This window comes from Lampetra planeri, chromosome 39, assembly GCF_965212315.1.
Source record: "Lampetra planeri chromosome 39, kcLamPlan1.2.h2, whole genome shotgun sequence".
NCBI classification, from domain to species: Eukaryota; Metazoa; Chordata; class Hyperoartia; order Petromyzontiformes; family Petromyzontidae; genus Lampetra; species Lampetra planeri.
In genome coordinates this window covers 2924772-2952527 of record NC_136145.1, presented here as the reverse complement: position 1 = coordinate 2952527, position 27756 = coordinate 2924772, and the positions used below count along the sequence as shown (strand labels likewise).

General features: G+C 55.4%; 1 protein-coding gene across 3 annotated transcripts in view; it reads left to right on the top strand.

The window, feature by feature from the left end:
- LOC144731489 (E3 ubiquitin-protein ligase NEDD4-like) overlaps positions 1 to 27756 on the top strand; it is a 125890-nt gene that overhangs the window by 79713 nt on the left and 18421 nt on the right. For all 3 annotated transcript variants that reach the window (XM_078612577.1, XM_078612578.1, XM_078612579.1), the window contains 12 exons: positions 771 to 935; positions 2269 to 2337; positions 8097 to 8225; positions 9038 to 9154; positions 18633 to 18848; positions 20769 to 20846; positions 22345 to 22399; positions 23208 to 23266; positions 23909 to 23974; positions 24318 to 24547; positions 25370 to 25491; positions 25765 to 25835. In XM_078612577.1, the coding sequence (XP_078468703.1) occupies positions 771 to 935; positions 2269 to 2337; positions 8097 to 8225; positions 9038 to 9154; positions 18633 to 18848; positions 20769 to 20846; positions 22345 to 22399; positions 23208 to 23266; positions 23909 to 23974; positions 24318 to 24547; positions 25370 to 25491; positions 25765 to 25835 (1377 nt within the window). The remainder of the gene's footprint in view (positions 1 to 770; positions 936 to 2268; positions 2338 to 8096; positions 8226 to 9037; positions 9155 to 18632; positions 18849 to 20768; positions 20847 to 22344; positions 22400 to 23207; positions 23267 to 23908; positions 23975 to 24317; positions 24548 to 25369; positions 25492 to 25764; positions 25836 to 27756) is intronic.

The following is a 27756-nucleotide window of genomic DNA, read 5'->3' as shown; positions in this document are numbered from 1 at the left end:
GAGTCTTGACTATTTGGCAGCTGAGGCATCTTCAATCGCGCCAAGTTTATTTACTCAGTTAGATTTACTTCACTTGCTGTTGCCGGTACAATCACAGCAATATACAAGACGAGCGGGGTGGTCAACACAGGCTACGGATTTATACAACGCGTCACGTCACGGTGGCCGGCATGTTCAACGCCGGTGCGTTACAGAGCACAGGGAGAGAGGACTCGGGGCGGAGATCATCGCGGCTTGCGCAAGCAATCATGGCATTGCATTTTTTTTTTATACAACTACCCACCACCCCTCAGCATTTCTTGAAGAAGTGCATTGTGGCCCTCTTGCCTGGAGGTGACCGACTGGCAGCATCACTGGTGCAGAGATAGAAAAAGGGAGACAGATTTTTTCCTTATCAGCTGCAGTATAGTCACCAAATGCTCACCGCTGCAACGCACTATTTCAGGAACTGCTGCGGCTGTCTGATGCGTTTTCGGCATCGCGCCGCTCGTTGGTTGATGCCCGACGTTTCGCCCCACGTTCTGAGAGCTACTTCGGGATTCGGGGGCATTTTTTGGGGCACGTGCAGCGAAACGTCCGGCGTCGTGCCCGAGCGGCGCGCGGTACAACCCAAAAACGCCACCCGAGCGACGTGAAATCTGTCTGGCGGTTGTGCGGACGGACCCGACCCCGCTCACTTTAGACATTTTTACGATGCCTCTTCAGTTCCGCCGAGGTCCTTTTATTGGGCGTTCGTGCGCGCGCGCGTGTCCCTGCGTTCCTGCGTGCAGCTGACGTGGGAGATCATCGAGCCCGAGTCGGACCGTTCCCCGCGCTCCCCGCTGCCTCTGCCGCCGTCTCCCACCACCACCACCACCGACGGCGCTCGCCTGGTCTCGTCCGACGAGGCCGGCCTGAGGCCGCAGTCCCCCGACGAGCGGACGACGCCCGCCACGGTGAGGCCGCCCGTCTCTCCGAACCTACTTGCCGCGCGCGCTCCGACCGCGACTCACTGACGCAGGCGCGTGGCTGCCCGCTCCACCGCGTGAGCGTGAGGTCGCTACCCTTACGCGACCTCGCGGATTCGTGTTGGCGGTTAGAAATTTCACCGTGTCGGTCTTCAAAGCTGCCGGTCTCGTCGCCTTACTTTACGACCGGCGGGAAGGGGTGACGGCCGATAGGATGAGACGCACGACGGATCGCTGCCTCGTGACAGTCGATCGAATCGCTCGGTGGAGGGGGGGGGGGGTGACGAGTGACATGGAGCCCCTTGTGGACAGCTCCCGGTGGGCTGCTCGTGTGTGGTGTGTGTCTTTGCATTGTGGGGAGCGCTACTGCAGTGGTTCGTGCCACTGCGCTATTAACTCGACGACCCCGGTTCGATTCCTGCTCACGGTCAACAGCAGTACGATTATCTGAAGCGGTCTTGTGCCTCCCCTAGGGCGACTCAGCCTCAAATGAGTACCTGGTGCGGTGTGTAGTAAACATCGCCACTCGGCAGACAAAGGCGGCCGGGCGTGGTGCTGGCCACCCACCCCCTCGTGTGCCGTGCCGACGTTGATAGGTGCTGGTCACGAATAGCATTTGCCCCAACAGCCTGTCAAGGCTATTAGGGGGATAATTGTCTTCTTTTTGTTTGTATTGCCAGTGGGGAGCACATGTCACAAGTGGTGCATATGCCACTCATCTCATTCAGTTAACTCGTGACATCAGGGTGTGGCCTCTGACCTCCTGCCTGCAAACCTTCGACGCGTCTCATCAACTCAAAGCGCACCTAGCCTGGCGCAAGCACCGTCATGACGTCACACCGTAGCTCAGTGTTCTTCACGCATTTTCAAAAGGGGGTGGTGGGGGTGGGGGGCACTTTCGCCGATAAGACCTCATCAGTGCGAGGGCCGCCACACATTTGAAACCGTTGTTGGGTTTGTGACAGCACGGTGACGCGGGGGGGGGGGGGGGTAGTGCTGTCACACCACCCGGGGTGTGTTGTCGGGGGGCCGCACTAAAGGCCCCCAGGGCCCAACCAGCAGCCCGAGGGCCTTGCAATTCAGAATGCTGCCGTAGCTTCACGGCAGGCGCTGTGCTACGTTGCTGCGCTGCGCTGGGCTGCGTTGGGCTGGGCTGGGCTGCGCTGGGCTGCGTTGGGCTGGGCTGGGCTGCGCTGGGCTGCGTTGGGCTGGGCTGGGCTGCGCTGCGCTGGGCTGCGCTGCGCTGGGCTGGGCTGCGCTGCGCTGGGCTGCGTTGGGCTGGGCTGCGGGTGGTTTCAGCTCGGGTCGTTGTTCCCCGCAGGTGCTGGCTTCCAGGAGGGCGCGATCAGCGAGCGTCACCCTCTCTGAGCCGCAGCAGAACAACACGCTGGTGAGCGAGCTGGCACGCACGCTGCTGCTGCTGCCCCCGCCCCGCACTCACCCACACTCGCCCTTCCCTCACCGCCCACCCAGGGTCAGACTAAGCTTTAGGGGGCCCGGGGCTGTTACTGTTTTGGGGAGGGCCCCCCTGGCCCCCCCCCCCCCCTTTGGATGTTTAGAGAATTTGGCTGCTATACATTTGCACGTAACAAACCACTTCGTCGCTTCTGAAAGAGAGCTACGTCGCTCGGTGAGCCTTACCTGGTAAAATAAAACAAATATATAGAAATTAACCAAATCCTTTCTTTTGGGACGTGAGCTTGAACTGTGAAATGTCACAGCAGTGTGCGAATGTGGTTATGAAACCACAGCGCTTGCCGAAACGGAGATGAGACGCAGACGGCACTGGGCCTTGCCTCGTAAAATAAAACGAGTTTTTAGGTTTCATATTCAAATCCTGCCCTGGGCTGTGTCACCACCACCCATGCCCGATGGCGCTCCACTGTTATTCCCCCCTGGGTTTGTTCACTTCTGTTTTTTTTGTTTTTTAAATGTGATGACACACAAATAGCGAAGCTAAAGCAAATATTAAAAAAACTACGGTTCGTCTCGGCACATGACCGGCGGTAAAGCACACACAGACGTGCTCTGGCTGTAATGACCAAATGACACTTAGGGATTATCATCGAAGTGCTGCTTTAGCGTCGCTGCCCCGCAGGGCTCCTGCATTAATCCGGCCAAGCCAAACACTGGGCGCAGAAAGGTGGGGGGGGGGGGGACAACTGCAGAGGTGCGCGTGATGTTTGAATTGGAGTGTTCTATTGCTGCAGCGGTGGGAGGGGACGGGGTGGGGGGGGGTTTCTCATGTTGCCTTCCTGCTGTGCGGCCAATGGACTCTTGTCTGGTCGGGCAGACTGCTGCCGTCTGGAAGTAGCAGCTGTCTGAGCTAGCGGCCAGGGAGGAGGTGGGGCCCTGTAGCCACGGAGCTCGACGGTTTAGGGCTTAGCGCTCCACACCCTGGACACGCTTGCAGGCGTTCCACGTCAAGGGACTATCCGAGTAAAATAGAATAATGAATAACAACAACAAAACTTCGATTCAAAGCTTTCGTGACTGCAAGGATTCATGTTCTTGGTTCTTTCGGTAAAGTCACGTAGAAGGGAAATTATAAAATAATAAAAATAAAACATAATTTTTTTTAAAATTATGTGTTATTTGCATTATTTTATTATTTCCCTTCTACGCGACTTTACCGAAAGAACCAAGAAGAACAACAAAAAAGTGAGGGCTTATTTTCGTGCGGTTTCTTAACATTGGCGCTGTGCCCCAATCCGGCGGCGATTCGAGAACCCAGTAAAAAGGCGGTGTGCTGAGGGGGGGGGCACCGTCAAATGTGTGCAGTGGGGCAAGGGGGTGTGGTTGGTGGCACCCATATCCACAACCTCAGGGTGGAGGGGGAGGAGGGAAAGTCACCAGGACAGGCATTGGAATGGCATGCCACGTCCAGTACATAACTCGCTATGGCTATTAGTTACACAACTTGCAATCCAGAGGTTACCAGTTCAGTTCTATTAAACCATCTTTTTTTCTTATACCAGGTAAGGCCCAGTGAGCTATAGAGCTCTTTATCAGAGATGACCTGGCCACAAATGATGGCTCAACAAAGTGGCTTACCGTGTGCGAGATTTATAGCAGATAAATACTCTAAACGCGCGTTGGTTCTAAAATGTGCAGGGAAAAACCGGAGGACCCGGAGAAAAATCCATGCGACCACGGGGAGAACATGCAAACTCCAAATATACAGCAGCCAGCAGGTGTCAGGGTCGGGATGGAACCCAGGACCTCCTGTATACCAGGCGAGGTAGTTAACATCTCCTAGCCACCGTGGTGGTGATGATGAGAGAGAGACACGCAGACTCCAAATATACAGCAGACATCAGGGTCGGGATGAAACCCATGACCTCCTGTATACCAGGCGAGGTAGTTAACATCTCCTAGCCACAGTGGTGGTGATGATGAGAGAGAGACACGCCTACTCCAAATATACAGCAGGCATCAGGGTCGGGATGGAACCCATGACCTCCTGTATACCAGGCGAGGTAGTTAACATCTCCTAGCAACAGTGGAGCCTCAAAGCCAGACGGGAGGGGATCCTGTCAGATTGTTTCCTTGAGGGACGTGTCCGCTGAGAGATCTGGCCGAAGGAAGGCAGCTATGGCAAGTTGTGGTGTCATCAACAGCACTGGACACCCTCTTGAACCGGGCATTGAGTGCCCCTGGGAGCCACCCTGTGGGGTTGTCACTAAATGGGTGGGTTGGGGGGCATCTGAGATTCTGGGGGGCTCGTGTTGTTCAGGGCCTCACCCCCATCGACCCAATGAAATCAGCACTGGTTACAATAGTGTTGAGGTTCGCGGTTTGAATCCTGCAGGCTGCCCTGGTTAACGCTGCAGGTTTGCCAACCGTTGAACTGTCACGCTGTCACCATCGCGGTGGACGCGGGAGATCCCGTGACGTCATTCGAAGAAGAGTCGGCCATTGTGTGCTGGCGTCACGCTACAAATTTGGCCAAACTTAAAAATTTTAACTTTCCCGGATAAATAAACGTGGTCGTAATCATACTAATAACGATAACAACAGCGACAGAAATTAAAACAAACCCAAAAGAGAGAAAATAAGTTAAATAATAAATAAGCAGACAATACCCCTCCTAACCCTGTCACATGCTCTTCTGGATGGGATGTGAGTAGCAGATGGGATGTGTAAAAAAATACTTGTTTTTTTATTTTTTTTACATGGAACAGTTTGAACAGTTTATTTATAATTGCCCTGTGAGCTAAGAAGCTCTTGAATCGGGTTTCATAAAAAGAAATAAAAACAACGTTTGCAACAGGTCGCAATTGTTTTTCATAAATACAATAAATACAGCAATGAAAAAAGTCAACAAATATTTTTTTCCAAAATATATTACTTAATTATATATTAAACTAAAGTGAACATTAAGATTAGAGAAACATATTGCAAAATAGTGCCTCCAGAGTGAGGAGTAAGATTCGATAAAATACTGCAAAACGAGGAATAGCAACGCCTTTGATAAAATAGCGTCCGTGTGCAAACAACACATTTTCAAGTAACACCAATAACCATAACAATCACCATGACATTGCACACATCACAACAGAACAGGACACATAAACAGAATAATAATTATAAAAAAATTATGGAAGGTACAGCTTTTGGAAGAAGAGGCGAACTGTCTGCTTACTTGTCGCGCGAGAGACAGAGAGAGACAGAGGGGCACGGAGGAAGGGGGTTGTGGATGGCGTGGAAGCCGTGAAACGCTCAAAACCCCCCGTGGGCGTTCCTTGCTTCGCCCGTTTTCCGACGGGGGCGGCACTCAGTGGCCTGTGTCTCTGTTGGAGCGTGCCCCCCCTTCCCCCCACAGCCCCCACCCACCCCAGTTGATTTTCTTTCCATGAACTAATTTCCACCCCACGGGTTGATGTTTTGTTCGGGCCGTCACGAGCGTATTCCAGCCGTGCCATTGCGGTTGTTCGCCGGTCGGGAGGCACCTCGCGGTGGCAGGTCAAAACCCCTCGACGGGTGCCGCTCGGCAGTTCGGGCCCAACGCACACCCTCGCCGCCGTGCGACCTCACGACCTCCCGACGACACGTTTGGGCAGTTTGTCCCCTGTGACCAGAGGTCGCAACCGGGTACCCGATACCCGTACCCTACCCGATACCCGGCTACCCGTACCCAGCCGGGTACGGGTAGCCGTTTGCGACGCTGGTGCGGCCGGGTACGGGTAGGCCGTGAGTCACTGGTGAGTCACCGTTCGTCACTCATTTCGGGTAGGGTACGGGTAGGGAACGGCTACCCGTACCCGGCCGGATACCCATTTGCGACCCTGGTGCGGCCGGGTACGGGTAAGAAATCAAAACCCGTTTGCGACCTCTGCCTGTGACCCCGCGGCCTCTTGTGCCGTCAGCCGGCGCGCAAATGCGAAGGGCCGCGTCGCGACGGTTGTGCGCTCCGCTACTCCTGACGCAATTGTCTGGCTCAACCAGCCACCTCGATGTTAAATTGGGTCGTTGCTTTACATCAACATCAGCCACACGAAGAAGGATAAGACCGAGATCTATAGATTCGCACTGAGACCCGTAGCCTCACATAGAGACTCTTAGGCTCATACATGGAACATTATGACGCACGCGTCATCACAGCGATACATTCCGCTACTCCTGTTACAATCATCTGGCTCAACAAAATTAGTTTTTGCTCTCCAACACAGCAGTGTTGCTGTACTAGTAACGAATTGGCACCTTCTATTTACGTGACAAACCTTACTAATTGGCTGTGTCGGGTGGTGTCGGGTTTAACGACACATTTATATATTAATGCGATTCAACCCAAAAAAAACCTCTTATAGTGGTGATTTAGTCGGCAGTTTGCATTTCAGTCGGAGTCGAGTCGACAGCAACTTGCGGGGCTTCGGGCGAGTCCCAGTCGGTGAGAGGGGGGACCTTGTGAAGCCACCGTGAGCCAGGGGGGGGGGCAGTCGTGCTCATCGTCGCGCCTGCTGACCTTCCGTCCACTCGCAGCCCCGACTCCGACTTAAAGCGTCCAACGACACTTTGTCGGCGAACAATTTTCGTCTCTAAAATCTCGCTTTGAACGAATTAACGCCCTTCATGAGGTCGCATTTGGAATTCTGGGTGGATAGAAGTGGGGAGGGGGGGGTGATATTGTAAGAGATGTGCCCGTCGTTTCAAACGTGGAGGGGTATAAACCTCGTGCAGAATCCTCCCGGTACTCTTTAACCCTGCACCGCCACCACCGCTTTCATCGTCGTCATCATCAGCGCCACCGTCACCACCGCCGGCGCCACCGCCGCCGCCAGCACCGTCACCACCACGGCCGCCGTCGCCGAGAGGAACCCCCACCTCGGCGGCGTGGGCGGTGGCTTCCCACAAGGGCTCGGGCTCGAAGCCCCGGCTATGAATAGCAACAAAACAGGCGGCTGACTCCAGTCAATGTTAAGTGGTTCGTGAATTTACATTCTTATAGCCGCCCGGCCCGGCCACCTACCCCGGCTCAACGCGGCTGTGCCCACCGCGCTTCGCCCCTCCGGCACCGGCTCACCCAATAGGGGGGTGGTGGTGGTGGTGGGGGTGTAACCGGGGGGGGGGGGGGGGAGAGATCGTGCGCGATCGCTGGGCCACGTGCGGCCGGAGCGCCGCTGCATCCTGTGCGTCCGCCGACGGGCAGCGTCTGGCAGCTGCTGGTCAAAGGAGGAGAGCTTCGTTAGAACCGACGCCGGTCAAATGCGTCGAGATTTTCCACCCCTCCCCCCCCCCCCCAAATGTTGCGTTTCGGCAAAATTTGGCAAAAGGTTGGGCGCCTTGTTTATGGCGTGGCCGCGGCAGGCGTTCGGCAGGTGTTGGTTGTCCTGTTTTGCCCTGCGTCTGCTCAACCGTAGTGGTTAGCACCCTGCGCTACAAAGCTGGTAACCCGAGTTAGATTCCCGCTCACGGCCAACACCAGTGACGATTTATCTGTGCGTCCCCTAGGTCGTCTCGACCTCAAACGAGTACCTCGTGTGATGTGTAAACGTCGCCACTGGGGAGACAAAGGCGGCCGGGCGTGGCGCCGGCCGCCCACCCTATTCGTGTACCGTGGTGGCTTTCATAGTTCCTCGCTTACAGCACTTGCCTCAACAGTCCGTTAAAGGCTATGCGGGGGATCTTTGTCTTTGTGCGTGCGTGCAGTTGGTTCCCCAGCTCTTCACAACGCCGGGCATGCCCCCCGGGTGGGAGGAACGCAAGGACGACAAGGGCCGCACGTACTTTGTCAACCACAACAACCGCACCACCACGTGGACACGCCCCGTCATGCAGGTCGGCCGTCGCCCCCCCCCCCTCCACCGCCCCCCCCCCCCCCCCCACTTGCCCCGCTGCGTCGCCTCCACCGCCACCCAGCGCACCGCACGTCGCTTTTTTGCCGCTGCGCCACTCATTCAGTCACTCGCTGGCTGACTCAATCACTCACTCACTCACCCACTCACTGACCCACACTGTGTGCCTGATGTGAAGTGGCCAGTCTAAGCCTTGGACGGAGACACACACTTGGAATTGGCCATGCGTTGTGCCATGAGTTTGACCTTGTTCAACGGAGACGAAATGTTGAGCTGGGTTCGTGCGTCGCACTGATGTCACCTACCCCCCCCACACCCTCACCCCGGATGTGGATCCCACACAAATGTGTGAGTAGTGCTGGTTGTAAAAAAATAAACTGTAAAAACTATAAAACTAATGTTTATCCTACCAGGTAAGGCCCACTGAGCTATACAGCTCCTTTTCAGAAGCGACCTGGCTATCACAAATAGAAGTTCAATGAAGTGGCTTATCACGTGGAAATGCATAGCAGCCAAATACTCTAAACGCGTGTTGACTCTAAATGTGGAGGGAAAAACCGAAGGACCCAGAAAAAAATCCACGCGATCACGGGGAGAGAGAGAGAGACACGCAAACTCCAAATATACAGCAGCAGGCGTCACGGGTCTGGATCGAACCCACGGCCCTCCTGCACACCAGGCGAGGTAGTTAACATCTCGCTGCCGTGACGCCTGTTAATCCTGCCACGCGGACCGTGGCGCCGCGATGGCTGTGGAGGAGAGACCTCGTTGACCCGCGACCTTTGCCCCCTGCAGCTGGTGGACGACGGGGTGCCGGTGGCCGGGGCGGTGGCGCCGGCCAACGGGGAGGCGGAGGTGCAGGTGCAAGTGCGGCGTCCGCGCAGCCTCAGCTCCCCCTCGAGCCCCCGAGAGGTGCGATGCTGGAACGCACCGCACTCGCACTGCTGGGGCAAGCGCTGTTAGCGAGTAGCATTAAGGAAGGTCGGCACGGCGCACGGAGGGGACGGATGGCAAGCACCACGCCCGGTCGCCTTTGTTTCCCCAGTGGCGACGTTTGCAGATCGCACCAGGTACTCATTTGAGACAGATTCGACCTAGGGGAGGCCCAGGACAGGTTCAGATAGTCGCTGGGTTCGTAGCGCGGTTCGCTAAGCGCTCCACCACTGCTCCCCACACCAATACACATGCTCACACCCACACACTCGCATGCACGCACTCACACACACGACTTCGTGGCCAACTCGTGTTGAAAAATATTTGCAAACGCGCTGCCAGGACATGCAGCTGCGGTTCAAACTCAGGTCACGTGGGCTCATGGTAACTCGGTGTCAAGTTGCAACGATGCCACCACAGAACTTTAGGCTGTCTAGGTGTGCTTCGAGGCCACATGATGTGGCCCACACCTAATTGGGAGGTCACAGGACAGACCCAAGTTGTTATAGGTTCACTGACTTGGGTGATTGACACGAACATGACACACACATGACACGCACATGCTCACAAACAGGAACCTTGGCACAAAAAACACACTTTCATGCCATGAATTTCTCTGTAGTGTCATGAAATACGCTGAAATTGCTCTCAGTGGGGGGTCGCTCCATCTATTCTGCTTTGCCCATAGTCTGTAACTCCCTTTCCCCACCCCTCCATGTGATCGACTCCCTTGCCCGTGTTCAGGCCCAGGCTAAAGACCGTCATTCTGTTCCTATTTGGTCACTATACATTTCCACGCGGTAAGCCACTTGGTTGAACTATCAAATGCGGCCATGTCACGTCTGATAAATAGCGATAAGCTCAGTGGGGATTACCCGGTAAAATAGTTTATAGTTGTTTAAAAAAAATAGTTTTTAGTTTATGACTGACAGCCTCTCTGTAAAATAAACATGCCCGCTGTTTTTGTACCGCGCCTTGCTGTGCGGTGGCCAAGTAGACGCCGTACGAACTCAATCTGTACCCTATTGTACGTACGTTCGCTGCACATCACTCGCGAGTGCAGCTGTTTGCGGGAGGCTGGGACCCACGCGGCATTTAAGCGCACGCCGCGCTGGCTCGGTGCGTGCCAGAGGACAATATTGATCCGCTATGCCATAGGGTTTCGTGGTGTGACGGGTCAGCACAGTGGACTTGCATTGCAGAGGTCGCCGGTTCGAGACAATTTCCTGGCGTGGAGCAAGTTTCTTAAATCCATCTACCACAACCACCATCTACCACAACCACCATCTACCACCACCACCATCTACCACCACCACCACCATCTACCACCACCACCATCTACCACCACCACCATCTACCACCACCACCATCTACCACCACCACCATCTACCACCACCACCACCATCTACCACCACCACCATCTACCACCACCACCATCTACCACCACCACCATCTACCACCACCACCACCATCTACCACCACCACCACCATCTACCACCACCACCACCATCTACCACCACCACCACCATCTACCACCACCACCATCTACCACCACCACCACCATCTACCACCACCACCACCATCTACCACCACCACCATCTACCACCACCACCACCATCTACCACCACCACCATCTACCACCACCACCATCTACCACCACCACCATCTACCACCACCACCATCTACCACCACCACCACCATCTACCACCACCACCATCTACCACCACCACCATCTACCACCACCATCATCTACCACCACCACCATCAACCACCACCATCTACCACCACCACCACCATCTACCACCACCACCATCTACCACCACCACCATCTACCACCACCACCATCTACCACCACCACCACCATCTACCACCACCACCATCTACCACCACCACCATCTACCACCACCACCATCTACCACCACCACCATCTACCACCACCACCATCTACCACCACCACCATCTACCACCACCACCATCTACCACCACCACCATCTACCACCACCACCATCTACCACCACCATCTACCACCACCATCTACCACCACCATCATCTACCACCACCACCATCTACCACCACCACCACCATCTACCACCACCACCATCTACCACCACCACCACCATCTACCACCACCACCACCATCTACCACCACCACCATCTACCACCACCACCACCATCTACCACCACCACCACCATCTACCACCACCACCATCTACCACCACCACCATCTACCACCACCACCACCATCTACCACCACCACCATCTACCACCACCACCATCTACCACCACCACCATCTACCACCACCATCATCTACCACCACCACCATCAACCACCACCATCTACCACCACCATCTACCACCACCATCATCTACCACCACCACCACCATCTACCACCACCACCATCTACCACCACCACCATCTACCACCACCACCATCTACCACCACCACCATCTACCACCACCACCATCTACCACCACCACCATCTACCACCACCACCATCTACCACCACCACCATCTACCACCACCACCATCTACCACCACCACCATCTACCACCACCACCATCTACCACCACCATCATCTACCACCACCACCATCTACCACCACCACCATCTACCACCACCACCATCTACCACCACCACCATCTACCACCACCACCACCATCTACCACCACCACCACCATCTACCACCACCACCACCATCTACCACCACCACCACCATCTACCACCACCACCACCATCTACCACCACCACCACCATCTACCACCACCACCACCATCTACCACCACCACCACCATCTACCACCACCACCATCTACCACCACCACCATCTACCACCACCACCACCATCTACCACCACCACCATCTACCACCACCACCATCTACCACAACCACCATCTACCACCACCACCATCTACCACCACCACCATCTACCACCACCACCATCTACCACCACCACCATCTACCACCACCACCATCTACCACCACCACCATCTACCACCACCACCATCTACCACCACCACCATCTACCACCACCACCATCTACCACCACCACCATCTACCACCACCACCATCTACCACCACCACCATCTACCACCACCACCATCTACCACCACCATCATCTACCACCACCATCAACCACCACCATCTACCACCACCACCACCACCACCATCTACCACCACCACCATCTACCACCACCACCATCTACCACCACCATCTACCACCACCACCATCTACCACCACCACCATCTACCACCACCACCATCTACCACCACCATCATCTACCACCACCATCAACCACCACCATCTACCACCACCACCATCAACTACCACCACCATCTACCACCACCACCATCTACCACCACCACCATCTACCACCACCATCATCTACCACCACCATCAACCACCACCATCTACCACCACCACCATCATCTACCACCACCATCTACCACCACCATCTACCACCATCTACCACCATCAACCACCACCACCATCTACCACCACCACCATCTACCACCACCATCATCTACCACCACCACCATCAACCACCACCACCATCTACCACCACCATCTACCACCACCATCTACCACCACCACCATCTACCACCACCACCATCTACCACCACCACCATCTACCACCACCATCAACCACCACCATCTACCACCACCACCATCTACCACCACCACCATCTACCACCACCACCATCTACCACCACCATCTACCACCACCATCTACCACCATCTACCACCACCATCTACCACCACCATCCACCACCACCATCTACCACCATCTACCACCACCATCTACCACCACCATCTACCACCACCACCATCTACCACCACCATCATCTACCACCACCACCATCAACCACCACCATCTACCACCACCATCTACCACCACCATCTACCACCACCATCTACCACCACCACCATCTACCACCACCACCACCATCTACCACCATCTACCACAACCACCATCTACCACCACCATCATCTACCACCACCATCAACCACCACCATCTACCACCACCACCATCTACCACCACCACCATCTACCACCATCTACCACCACCATCTACCACCATCTACCACCACCATCTACCACCACCACAATCTACCATCTACCACCACCACCACCACCATCTACCACCACCATCAACCACCACCATCTACCACCACCATCAACCACCACCATCTACCACCACCATCTACCACCACCACCACCATCTACCACCACCACCACCATCTACCACCACCACCATCTACCACCACCATCTACCACCACCACCACCACCATCTACCACCACCACAATCTACCATCTATTCCGACCACCGCGTGCAGTGAGGGAAGCCTGCGCCTTCCCCTTTATGGAGGGGGGGAGCTCTCTTTGAGAAGCTGCCTCGAGCGGAAGGGCCCCCTTCACCAGCAGTGACTTTGAGCGAGCAATTGCAGGGCCGCACTTTTACCTCTCACGCGATACCCCCCAGAGCGGAGGTGGCAGGCGGTGGGGGGGGGGGGGGATGTCCTTTGCTCCCAATCGTAGCGATAACGACGCTGCCGACCGCCAATGCGCTCCCCGTTCCGTCTCGTGGTCGCAACAGACAAGCGGCAGCGACGAAGCCTGGCCCGGCGTGGGGCACTTTTTTTGCCCTTTTCAAAACGTGGACGCCCGCAATCAGCGCGGACGGCGAGAATCCACCGCCAGCGCCCATTGCCTGGATGGCGGCGGGAGGAGGGAGCGACGCCTGAAGGTCACGGCCGTTGCTCACGCGGAGTGACGGCGCGCGTCGTTTGAATGCCAATAGCGAGGACGTAAATGCTCTTTTTTTTTGCCCCCCTCCGCCCCCCCGGCCGCCGACAGATTCGGCGAGCCATCGCGATTCGGGGGTTGCGGATTCCGAGCTGTTGTAGCGTTCAGCGTTTTTGGTTACCCCCTGTCGCAGGCATATACCGACGGCGTCAACGGACGTAGGGTTTGGTTCTCTTGCGCGCGTGATTCGCTGCGGGGGCGTCGCGAGTTTGAGCATCGATGTTTGTCGGCGAGTCCTCCCACCCCGGCTGAACGGTGGTAACGGCAGCGGTAGCAGCACGCCACTGCAATGCAAGACCCTTGCTCGGGAGGGTCCTGCAAAGATTTCGCAGTAGGGTGGCGATGTCGCTGCTGCCGCGCAATTGCAATTAAGAAATTTGCAGGCAAAATTCTGAGCACAGGGATGTTTGAAAAAAAATACCGGTTACATTGTACGTGCTTTACTTTTATTTTGACACTTGGAGGAAATCTGAGAATTCGGAAGAAATGCATTACACACCAGGGGGGGGGGGGGGGGGGGTGAGAACATTCACACTGAAATGCCGCAGTGAGTCTGGAATCTAACGACCCAGGCTCTTGTTGTTGTAGAGGCACGAGTTGTCACCACTGTGCCACCCCATGCAAGCCCCGTAGAGCCCTCCGACGCGTTCTCGTGATGGTACCGCACGTTGTTCCGGCACGATGCCCTGTCATTTCGCTCCTCCACGCGTGCTGGTGGGGAGCTTTTTCAGCAACTTGCTGGACACGTGATTTATTTGTCGATGTCTCCCTTTGCCCCGGCAGTTGCTGCCCCTGCACAGCCTTCAGGTTCGATTCGTTCCCTTCACTCTCTCATTGCAACACCTCTCTCTCTTTCTCACCTGCACCCACCTACCTGCCCGTGCTTCATGCCTTGCCAGCATCTCCACCAGGACGTGCTTTTGCGGCCACCCCCCCATCGCAGATGATTCGAAGATAATCCACCGGCGCAAGTGAGGCCTGGTAGCCCAGTGGGGTTATACTAGTGCTGAGCTGCCACTGCTGTTACAAGTGAATTTGGATTTCAGATTCGGCCACGGGATTTCTCCGGAGCGGAGTGAGTTTGTGACTTAAGCCAATGGCCACAAACACACGAAAATTTGTATAATTGTTAAATGTATTTTTACGATTCAGTTTGGCAAAATTCTCAATTTTGAAATGTATGAATATCAGCTCGACTTTCAGCACGTCACGTGGCACGCAGTGCAGCGCCCCCTGGTGTGAGGCTGGAAGAGGTCACTTGAAGGGATCTCAGAAATAGTTCCGTGACATCTCCTTCTGCGGGCCGTTCCCTTCCACGCGGGGCGATGCGCCCCTCTGCGAGAGGTCCGTACGGACACTCCGTCGCTGACAGCACTCCTCTGAGAATAAGCGTTTTTGGGAAAAGAGAAGCGCTTGAAAATTCACGAACCTCGCAAACACACGGGAGCACGCTGTGTGTGGTGTCACGCTTGCGCATTTGTGTATTTGGAATCCATCCACATCTGGCTTCCGCCGTTTCGTAGTGTGTCCTGTCGTCGTGCATGCCCGTGGTGACACTGTTTCATTGCCTGTTGTTGTGTTGTTGTTGTTGTTGTTGTCTATACAAAGTACGTACGTGGAGGCAAACACAGTGTCGACATAATCAACGTTTTTGGGTTTGAATCGCGTTATTTATAAATGTGTCGTAACCCTCCACCACCCAACACGGACAATCAGTAAAAACGTGTCACGTTGACAAAAGACAAATAGTTCACTGCTTTAGCTCACCGGTGTGTTGAAGCGTGAGTCCACAACATTTATCAAATTTTGAGTTCGACGTTTCGCTGGTAATTGTATCCAGCATCATCGGGCAATTCGCCAGAATGGTGAGGCTCTGCTCTGTCTCCCGTTCTTATATAGACCAAAAACGTTGATAATGAATAATATTGGTCGCGAAAGCCTGCTACGGGTTCAACTGACCGTGTTGACAGCTCGAGTGTTTTTAAAGGAGCGGTCGCAATCGGCGCTCCGCCGCAACCGAAGGGTGGAAAGCGAAGCGGGGGGGGGGGGGGGTGAGCAGCTGCTCATGGCGTCGTCCTTAATTGCCATGCGCGCTTTTTAATGGCTTATCATTCCATCGAGGGAAACTGGTGAGAAGGAGGAGTTGACAGGGCGGACGGATGTTACAGAGGGGAGTACTGCACTCTTTAACGCTGTACTTGGTATGACATTTCGTGACTGGGAAGATGATGTTACGTGCAGGGCGTAATTTCGAAACAGGTCTGTCTGGGACGGCGACCCGGAATGTAATTCCGCACCCGGCACACCAGGTCCACCATACTTCTCGCTCCGCGCTCCAGCTTCTTGTCACGTGCCGTCCGCTCCGGTCTTCTGGCAACCCGAACCAAAAAAATAATTTAGTGAGAAATTAAGCCCCTGGCTGTGAGACTGAGACAAAATCAACACGAGAGACATTTGCTTTGAACCAAGTAGGAAGATAATTAAATTCTCCAGACTTTGTCACATCCGTCCGTTGGGAGATGATCTCATCTCGGGGCAAATTGTTGAAACGATATAATCCTGGTGTCGTTAAGTCGCGTCTCGCGGGTTTCAGCGTGCTTCAGGTTGGGGGACGTGTGGCCAGGTGAGGTCACGCGGGGTTGCTGGTAAGGCCAAGCATCTGCGGTCGCTCCCTGGGGGTGCTCCTGCCCCCCCCTCCCCACCGCCATCACCCTTCGCCTGACACGACCGCCCTCGTGATACCGCCGCTACGTGCGTGCGAGAGCGTCCGTCTCCCAGCGGGGTGACATTCGGGGGTCGTCCTCCGCTCCGTGTATTTTTTCAGCGGCAGTTCGAGCCAACGGCTCCATTCCGCTTTGGCCCAGAATCTGTCAATGACGGCTCGCGGTGACCGTGTCACCGCGATCGAAGAAGGGAATTTCGACCGTTGCCAAACGGTCCGAATGCAACGTAGAGCGGCGGGCGTGTTGGTTAGGTATGACGGAGAGAGGACGTGCTGGAGGCAGGGACCCCGGTGTGTGTGTGGGGGGGGGGGGGGCACCGCTGGTGTCGACACGGAGAGATGAGTGATGTTCCCGGCGTCTGCTGCCGGGTGCAGAGGGCCAGCGGAGACGGGGGTTAAACGGCGAGGCTCTCCGGAGCCGTTCGACGCCGGCCCCTCGGTTTAAAATGGAAAATCGAGTCACGTTTAGCGGCGCAGAACGAAGTTGACGCACGATGGATCCCGACGGAAGGCGGGCAGGGGGGGGCGGTGTCTGTGACGGGAGACGTTCAACCGCGGCAGGGGGCGGCGGACGGACGTAGCCATCAGAATCCACGACAGAAAATGCTCCTTGGGCATTGCCGCTCGGCTTGTCGGCTGTGCTCGTTTTTTCCCCCAGGAACGTATAGGGGGGGCAGCCGTCCTAGGAAGTCCATACGTCTTCCCAGGACGATAAATGTCCTGGTTTTTGTCAGTTGTGTAAATACGTACCACTCAAGGAAAATCATTTCTGGGCAGTTCTTTCCTCTGCTATTGTGAGATATTCTTCTTCTTCTTCTTGTTTTCACGATATGTGCCGGTAATTATTTTTATCTCAGAGGTGGCAACCCTAGTCGTGCCCACGTGGCTCGAGGTGGCGGCTTCGGCCACGATGACGTCCCATCGCTCGGTGGCGCCGTGGCGGCCACGTGACACCGCATGTCAGGGTTCGCGTATCGGCCGAGCGGGCCTGAACCTCGGTTTTTCGGCTAACGTCGCTGAATCGCGTGCAGAGCATTAGCGCGAGACAGTGGCTGGGCTGGTAAGAACCGGCGGAGAGAGCCAGACCATGGCCGCATAATGGCGGTCTCCGCCAGCGATCGCATCGCTCGCATCGTTGCCCTGAGGGAAAGACGAGCGTTGCTGCTGTTGTCGTAGCAAGAAAGATCTTTTTAATATATATAAGGCATGAAGCAACAGTGATGAATTGAGTCATGGCCCATTTGAAAAGACGACGATGAATTTCTAGGCAGGTTCCAGCTCTGCTCCCCACTCTGCTCCTTGCCTTCCTCCCCCGCAGCCCGTGACCCCACGACCCCGCTCGCAGCCGAACGTACGCCCTGCCGCTGGGTGGTGCCGTCCGGTCGGGGGCCCTCAGCAGAAAATATATTTTGAGGGCGCCTCCAGACAATGTTTCAACTCCGAGTGAGATGATAGAAGAGACGTAGACAAGAGATAGAGATGTAGTGAGATGAGGGAAGAGGGGTGTAGATGAGATGGAGGTGAGAGAGATGAATCAGCTTTCGGCTAACCGTCGGGCAAAGACGGTCAGCGCATCGCGCGCTTTCGGATACGCGTCTGCGGCCGTCTGGAACGCTCTTCCGTCCCATATTAGGAAGCCACTGGAGCTATGCACTTTTAAGTCTAAATTAAAAACTAATTTCCGTAGAACTGCTTTTTGTGCTTTGTCTGTCGTCCTTCTCCCGCACCTTCCGATTAGTGCGGTTGGCTACGTACGGTGCGGAAGAAGTCCGACACACATCCATGCATCTTAACTTGACGCAGCTTTGTTATGTTTACTGCCGTTCGAGCTGGTAGTTGATGCACCCCTATTTTGTGGCCCCTCGAGCCCTCTTTGGGGCCCTGAGGCTTTTGCTGACGCGCCGCCGTCGCCGTTTCTCTGCCGCGCAGAACCTCAGGGAGGCGACGCAGCCCAAGCGGAACAGAGTCCCCTTCCCATCGCCGCAGTCGCCCCAATTCTCGCCGGACGGCTCGCCGCTTGGCTCGCCCAAGCAGCAGCACAAGCCGAGCTCCGGCACGGCGTTCATGCCGCCCGGCTGGGAGATGCGCTTCGCCCCCAACGGACGCCCCTTCTTCATCGACCACAACGCGCGGACGACCACGTGGGTGCGTACAGGGGGCGGGGGTCGCGCGTGCGCCACCTCGCGCGCACAGGGTCGCACCCACGCCACACGCACGAACGAGATGGCTGGCAGATGCACCGCGTGTGACGTGTGCTCCCCACTGGACAATGCAAAGACGACAAAGACCCCGCTCCCCGTGTAGCCTCAACAGGCTGTTGGGGCAAGCGCTGCTGTCGAGCGCCGATGAAGGCCGGCACTGTGGCATGCGAGGCTTTGGGTGGCCAGCACCACGCCTGGCCACCTTCGTCGCCCAGTGGCTCATGACCAGCTCTGTCTTGACATTGGAGGTCTCGCTTTAAATCAGTCGAGGGGTGTTATTTTTCTATTGGCCGCATAGGTGAAGCCGTGTGGAAGCTGCCAAGCCTGTGCTTCCATACGGCGTTCTGGGCCAACTCGGCCACAGTTGTGCCTTCTCTACGTTTGCAAGACGTGGGCCCCTTCGTAGGAACGCCGGTGCCAGCATTAAACATTCAAGCTGGCCTGCCCACCATCCACACACTTCACACACACACACGGAGGATCCTTGCCTATGGACATCTGGCAGTTCACGAGCATTGGGTGAAGCAGGCCTCACTTTTCCTGACGAGGTACTGAATGTGGAAAATCGGTCCAGAGTTTACTTGTGTTGAACCAATGCTGCTGCAATGATGCACTCTCAGAAATCCGCGTGGCTGATGGGATGTAAAAAAAACGACCAAATAATGTGCGCAGTCGCTGATGTTGTTACACCTCAACAGATCACACACGAGGCCACACCTCCACATAGCTCTGTAACAGGAGGAGGATGTTGTGGCTGCGAGGTGGATGAACCGAAGGGAGTGGCACCGCCTCTTCCCTCGAGAGTTAATCTGATGGATCAGCTGATCAACAGAGGGTCCACCTTCCTCTATGTGTGCAGTATAACAAAGACAAATATTCCCCATATAGCCTTAACATTCTGTTGGGGCAAGTACTGTTTGCGAGCACCTAGGAAGGCCGGCACAGCACAACCAGGGGGTGACCGGCCAACACCACGCCCGGCCGCCTTTGTCTCCCCAGTGGCGATGTTTTCACAAAAAACAAAAACTCCCCTCACCTCTTTTCACCGCGCGTGTGACGCGCTCCGGTCACGTGCGTACGCGCACGTCATCGGAACGGAATCGGAATGAAAACTGACGGAATGGGAAAGGGTTTTAATCGACGAATCGGCCCTGTTCGTATCATCAAGTTCACGAACGATACTGTCGGTGAGGAGCACGGCTAGCGGCTAGAGGCGGTGGGGGGCATGTGGAGCTGGGGCCAGAGTTCGCAAAATTCTCTCGCGACGTGTCGCGGGCGGGCTTCGGCTGTAGCACGATCCTCGACGTCGTAGGATAAAATGTATCGTACGTCGGAAGTAGCTGTGTGGATGTCGCAGTGCGAACGTAACTCTCACGAGAGATATTGCGAGGGGTTACGTCGTGACCTGCACTAGACCGGCCAATCGCCTTATAGGGAAACAACCCCCCCCACAATGCAACGTGGCCCGCATGAAGCCATCACTCTGTCCTCAGCAGCTGTTCTTTGTCCGAGGTACGTATTGTTCATGTTAACAATGTCGATGATGTTAATTACAGTTTGTTAGTCCTTCCGCCGCACCTCCGATTAGCACGGTTGGTTACGTACGGTGCACACATAGACCCTGATCGCTCGTTAAAAATGTTCGTAACTTTTACGACACCCAATATCGAGTCACGGCAACATCTTATTCTTTAACGGAACTTACGACATTGTTCCAATGTCGTAAGCTGTTGTGCACTCTCTGACCCCTGGTTGCCCCGCACCTGCCTGTTGGACTGCCGATGCCGATGCCGCCGCTGCTGCTGCTATGAGCGCCACTGCATGTGCTGTGCGCTGTGCTCGTGTGCGTGTGTGCTGACGGCAGGACGACCCGCGGTTAAAGGTTCCTGTGCACATGCGGACCCGGCCTAGTCTGGACCCCTCTGAGCTGGGGCCCCTGCCTGTGAGTGTCATGCTAGCGGTGTGCGTTTGTGTGTGTCTGTGTATGTGTCTGTGTGTGTCTATGTGTGTGTGTCTATGTGTGTGTGTGTGTGTGCATGTGTGTCTGTGTGTGTGTGTCTGTGTGTGTATATATGTGCCAGGCTTGTGGCACATGGCCTGGCACAAGCGTCGTGGTGACGTCACCGCCACTTAGTGGCGAATGGCGGTTGTTGTTGTTGTTGTATATATGTGTGTCTGTGTGTGTGTCTATATGTCTGTGTGTGTGTCTATATGTGTGTGTGTCTGTGTGTGTATATATGTGTGTCTGTGTGTGTATATATGTGTGTCTGTGTGTGTGTCTATATGTATGTGTGTGTGTCTATATGTGTGTGTGTGTCTATATGTGTGTGTGTCTATATGTGTGTGTGTGTCTGTCTGTGTGTGTGTGTGACGAACGCCCTCACGTTAGACATATCCCCCAGCCCTAACCATAACCGAACGATCAACCTCATGCTGACATAGCCAGAGCCCCTAACCCTCAAACTTACCCTACCGCTAGCCCTTATCCTCAACCTAACCCTAGATCGCATTCTCATTCCAACCCGAACATTAACCAACTCGTAACCATAACCCTAATGGTAACCCCACCCTTAACCCCATCCTCTTGTCTCCAACTCGCATCCCTAACCCCAACGCCAACCCTAACCCTGCCGGTGAGAAACCGCCTGAACACCGCCCGCCCTCCGTCACCATCTCTCCTCCGACCTCACCCCGCGGCGGCGAGGGTTTCGTCCGAACCGATTCCGCTCTCGATCTCGGCGCATGCACCGTAGGTGTGGCGGGCGGGTGGGGGGGGGGGGGGGTGAATTTAACTGTGTCGTTAAACCCGCCACCACCACAATTTCTCATCAATGCCAATTTGAAAACGAATGTCCGCACACGAGAGGGCAAGGCGATGGACTGATGGCCACGCGGCGGCTCCGGGGTTAGCGGGCCGCGTCAGAGTCCGCCGCGGGCTCTGATGCGGGGAGCTTGCGCCCTCCAGAGGTTCTGCTGCGCTGGCTTCGTCTAAATAACGCGAGCCTCTGAGGCGGTTTTGGGCCCCCGTGACCCACCGCCACCACCCACCGCCACCACCCACCGTCACCCATTGCCACTCGTTGCCACCCACCGCCACCACTCACCGTCACCACCCACCACCACCAACCACCGCCACCCACTGCCACTCGTTGCCACCCACCGCCACCACTCACCGTCACCACCCATCACCCACCATCACCCATTGCCACTCGTTGCCACCCACCACCACCACCCACCGTCACCCATTGCCACTCGTTGCCACCCACCGCCACCACTCACCGTCACCACCCACAACCACCACCCACCGTCATCCATTGCCACTCGTTGCCACCCACCGCGAACCCTCGTCCGTAAGTGGCACTCACACAGCCCCCCGTTGAGCCTCTCGCCGCTGCCGTGCGCTCTGAGCGAGACGTTTGCCGTCCCCTCCCTGTCCGCAGCCCGGCTGGGAGGAGCGGGTGCACACAGACGGGAGGACCTTCTACATCGACCACAGTAAGAGGCGCTACGGCGGCCGCCACCGCAACCCGGCGCACCGCCCTCGCCGCGTCGCTCCACTCGCGCTCGTCACGACGTCCAGCCGGGGGCGGATTACTGTCGTTCGAACGATCACTCTCTCGTTCGCTCGCTTGCTCGCTCTCGTACGGCCGATGGTGTTTGCAGAGCAACAACTGCGATGTCGCGTTCGGGCGGTCGAGCCAGATAGCCGCGTCAGGAGCGGTAGCGGAGTGCGTCGCTGCGATGTCTCCGTCGTATTTGTGGATTGGGTGTTGCGTCATTACACGTTGCACGGTCTGTTCTGGATGACCACAGTCGCGCACGCCTGGAGAGTTTTTAATTTTCCATTTGTGCATCAGGCGTCCGCATCTACTGCCATGGTTTGTGCAGTGGATGTGGTTTAGGGTGGACCATGAGCTTCGTGGAAAATCAAACCCAGGGATCTTCTGTGTTGTGTCTTTCGCAACAAGGTGTTTGTTTACGAGTTATTTTGAACCCTTATCTTCCGTTTACAGCCTAAGCTGGTGACAGAAATGTCACTTTTCCTATAAGTGGAAGTGTGAGTTTATCAATAAGATTTAACCACTGATGACTTCCACACAAAGCGGGTTGGCCCAGCCCTAGCCAGGCTTTGAACTCGCGACCTTCCCATTGCGAGCAGTCAGCCGGCCGGCTCGCTGACGGTGGTGGTGGTGGTGATGGTGCCGGCTAAAACGAGCCAGGCGGAGTCGCCGGTGTGTCGTCCGGCGGAGGTTGTTTGAGCGGTAGGCGTCTAAATGCACTTTGATGAATATGTTTCGTTCAGACACCAAGAACACGCAGTGGGAGGATCCAAGACTGCAGAGCCCGGCGATCACGGGCCCGGTGAGTGGCAGCACTTGGCAAGGGCGCCCCCTGTTTTGCCTTGGAGCGTCACATTGGCCAGATGTTAACTACCTCGCCTGGTGTGCAGGAGGTCATGGGTTCGATTCCCGACCATGATGCTTGCATGTTTTCCCCGCGGCCGTGTGAATTTTTATCCGGGCGAGGTAGATAACATTTCGCCACCGCGGCGCCCCGGTAGAAAACTGGGCAACTTTTTTCAAGCGTTGCCCAGAATTCGCTGACTTAAAAAAACACATCAATGCTGGAAGGATTTGCCTGGGCGGCCAAACGCGTTTGCGCCACCCCCGCCCGACGACGTCGTGACTCGTGGGGTCAGCTCGTTGCGCGGCCCGAAGTGCACGTTGCTATCACCAATTCCGAGGGAAAAAAAACGCACGTTGGGAAAGCGTTAAAGGATCCACGCGTACACACGATGTTTCTTCCTCGTGCCTTCAAAGCTCCGCCGCCACTTTGACAGTGGCGCCTTAAGCCCCTTCCGGCGCTGCTCAACGAGCGAGAGACTTGAAAATGAAATATCCCTTCGCGGGGCGAATTTGCAGGTGAAGTATTTTTGGAACGCTTGAATATAATGTTTTTTGTTTCTCCAAAAGACTGAGAGCGGCGTTTTCGTGCTTCCCGCAGGCCGTGCCATATTCACGGGACTACAAACAGAAGTACGACTTCTTCCGGAAGAAACTAAAAAAGCCGGTGAGTGGGGGAGGTCGGGGAGTCGCGTACAATCTCTGCCTCCCCGTGCAAGGGGGTGGCGTGCGCACGGACAGTGCTCGCTCAAACGGTGACGGCGGCGCTCACGGCGGTGGCAACCGCGAAAGGTGGCACCCATGACGTTTGCGGCCGGGAAGTTTCAGGTCACGATGGAGGTGCTCGTCCAGTGGCGTCGCCGTCGGGTGTGCAGGCAGTGCAACTGCACCTGTTTTCTGGGGGGGGGGGGCGGGGGGGGGGGTCATGGGTGTTATTGTTAGTTTGTTTGCCGCGGCCGCTCACTCGCGCTAACGCGCGGCTGGGCCCGCGGCTTCCCCCTCGCTCGCAGACGGACGTGCCGAACCGCTTCGAGATGAAGCTGCGCCGCGGCAGCATCCTGGAGGAGTCGTACCGGCGCATCATGGCAGTGAAGCGCACCGAGCTGCTCAAGGCGCGCCTCTGGATCGAGTTCGAGACGGAGAAGGGGCTCGACTACGGCGGCGTCGCACGCGAGTGGTTCTTCCTCATCTCTAAGGAGATGTTCAACCCCTACTACGGGCTCTTCGAGTACTCGGCCACGTGCGTACGCTCGCTTGGTTGTGTGCCTGTTGCCCCCTCGCCACCCGCCACTCCCCACCCGCCCACCCCCAATGATGTTCACTGCTGGGCGCGCGCATCACGGGGCGAGGCACAGGATCCCATTGCGTTAGCGTGGAGCGTTGAGTGGTGATGGGATTTGGTTTCTTCCAAGCTACCGATTCGATGAGTAGAGAGCGGGTGCGTTGGAAGAGCATGATAACTCACGGAAGATGTAGTTGTCCCGCTTAGGTTTGAGAGTAGGCTGATTATATGGACGACAAACTCTCCGTGATCATCAGCGTCGTCGTCACCGCCGCACAAAAAACGCGATAAAGTCTTTGGTAGTGGTGTCAAAGTGATGTCGCCAGAGTCCCATAATGATTGTAACTATGATGCATTGTTCTCCTCGATGAATCTTCAAACTCATTTTGGACGTGCAGCCTTGGTTGTGTACCCGTGTTAATTCTGACGTCGCAAAATTAGTAACGAAAATATTTGTCAACGGAGTGTTTGTTTGAATTTTAATCAATCGTGACGAGTGGACGAAAGTCAACGAGCATGATGGTGACGACGACTGCTCCACTTTGCATTTCCCTCCCATCCATTGCCTCTTTCCCAAGCTCTTACAAAAATAATAACCTTGCTCAATTGAAGAAACCTTTTCATATTTTCCAACTTCGATCATTTTTTACCTTTCATTGCCGGTCGCTGGAAGTTTTGGGCCTTTGGGCCCGTTTTTAGCAACCGTGTGTGTATATAAATAAATAAACAAATAGATAACCACAATGCCCTTTGACCCCCTGGGGCCATGCCACATCGCAGGGACAACTACACGCTGCAGATCAACCCCAACTCTGGCCTCTGCAACGAGGAGCACCTCTCCTACTTCAAGTTCATCGGGCGAGTCGCCGGCATGGCGGTCTACCACGGCAAGCTCCTGGACGGTGAGAGTCGGCGCGTCCCGGCGAGGGATCATGGTGCGCGATCGTGGTGCGGCAGGGCCGTTGCAGCAGTAACACTCCTGCCTAGCAGCAAGAAATACCTGGGTTCGATTCCTGAATCGGATGCCTTTATGTGTAGGTTTTGTATGTTCTCCTCGCCCCGGAAAACCCCTTTCGGTGGCAACGGAAAATCGAGGCTTCAGTAGCGAGTTGCTGCTGCTATTGCTGCTGCTGAGAATTTTGAGCGAGACGTGCCTGCGTGGCCGTGTATTGCAGGGTTCTTCATCCGCCCCTACTACAAGATGATGCTGCAGAAGCCCATCACGCTGACCGACATGGAGTCTGTGGTGAGCCAATGCGCGTGCGTGCGTCCCTCCGTCCTTTGACGTCCATCTATCTCCCCTGGTCCCATGGCGTGTTTTGCACTTGGAGGGCTTCGTCTCAGGGCTCGGTTTTAAACCCGGCTGTGTCCAGTTCAGTGCCCTGGAGGACCATATCCAGTGCTCCTCTCGCTAATGGCCGTGGCTACTGCCAGTCACGTGTGGTTCATTCTGGGCGTCCGCGTTGTTTCACTCTGTTCGCCAGCATTCTTACAGATCTGGGTGAATGAACGTAACGTAGCGGCCCCGTGGTTCTATCCACCGCTGGACAAAGTTCCGCCCTGCGCCGTATTGGCCTTGGGGAATTTCTTTGTCGTGTTTTCGGGGTCGCACTGTGTGTCACTTGGTGTGACGTGCATCGTATCGCTCCCCGTGCGAAACTGGATTCAAAATCCTCGAGAAGCACGTGCAGTGAAACGTTGGACAGATGCCTAACCAGGGGAAAACTCAAGAGGCCAGGATGAGGCCGGCGTTTCGTGTGTTCGTTTCTCCGTGTGTAGGGGTAAAAAGTAAATACAGTAGTCAGTAGTATCTAATATAGAATCAGTAGTATATTCACACATCAGTGGGGGCGACGGGCGAGGCGAGTGTTGTACGATTACATTCACAACTTAAACTCTAGGGATTTTCATCGAGTCAGTTTAAATGAGGACAGAGATGCTAGAATGGAGATGCCAAACTGACGAAACTGGTTCCAAACGAGCTGGTTCCAACCGAGCTGGTTCAAAAAGAGGTCGTTCCAAACGCTCTGGGGCAGCTACATTTGTAGAGACCCAATTGAGTAACTTGTGGGTAATTTGGAGAATGTTGACCCTGACGCTGGAACACGATGGCCTACTTTTGAGGGCGACGTGAGGGCATCTTTAACATCCACACTCTTGCAAGTTGCACAGAACACCCGTGCAAAACCTACTCGGTGTAGGCGTGCCAGTGGCATGGCGGTTACTTTGACATTCTTCACCACACCAGTCAGCATGCTCGGTGCGGGGGTGGGTGGCCCAGGCCCGATGAGGCTTCTGGTATTAACCGCGGCAGGGAATCGAACTCAGGTCGCCGGGCTTCGTCGCACGTCGCTGCGCGCAAACCTGCCGCTCCGACGCTCCGCCCAACGCCGTTGCACGAATTACGGCCAAACGTTGTGCCTCTTCGCAGCGGTAATAAGATCGGCCGGCTCTTGGGATTTAAAAATACCACCCGCGCCGTGTGTTTTGACACGCCGCGGCTCGGGCGAGCCGTGCTGGCAGGGCGCACTATTTGTTTTTTAAAGCCAAGATGGTAAGAGCGCAGAATCCGTGGAATGCAAAGGGGGCCCTCAAGCCTGGTCGGCTGTCCGCTGCACCCGCGATGGGACGCACTGCATTTCCTGCCAGAGGTCGCAAACGGGTTTTGATTCATCTTCTTGGTTCTTTCGGTAAAGTCACGTAGAATGTAAACAAAACAAATAATAAAATAAAGCATTATGTTTTAATAATAAAATAAAACATTATGCTTTATTTTATTCTTTTTATTGTTTACATTCTATGTGACTTTACCGAAAGAACCAAGAAGATGAATCCCTGCAGTCACGAAAGATTTAAATCGGGTTTTGATTCCTTACCCGTACCCGTACCCGGCCGCACCAGGGTTGCAAACGGCTACCCGTACCCGTACCCGGCCGGGTACGGGTAGCCGGGTATCGGGTAGGGTACGGGTATCGGGTACCCGGTTGCGACCTCTGTTTCCTGTATTCCCCGCCCCACCCACTCCGCACAGTGGCAGAACACGGGTTTTAGGTGTTCACCCAGCAGTGGATAGACCCTGTGTGGTGGCACATCACTTGTTTATACATGTACATACATTTAGATATTCATCCAGCGATGGTGGCTGATACCGGTTAAGGGGTTAACTC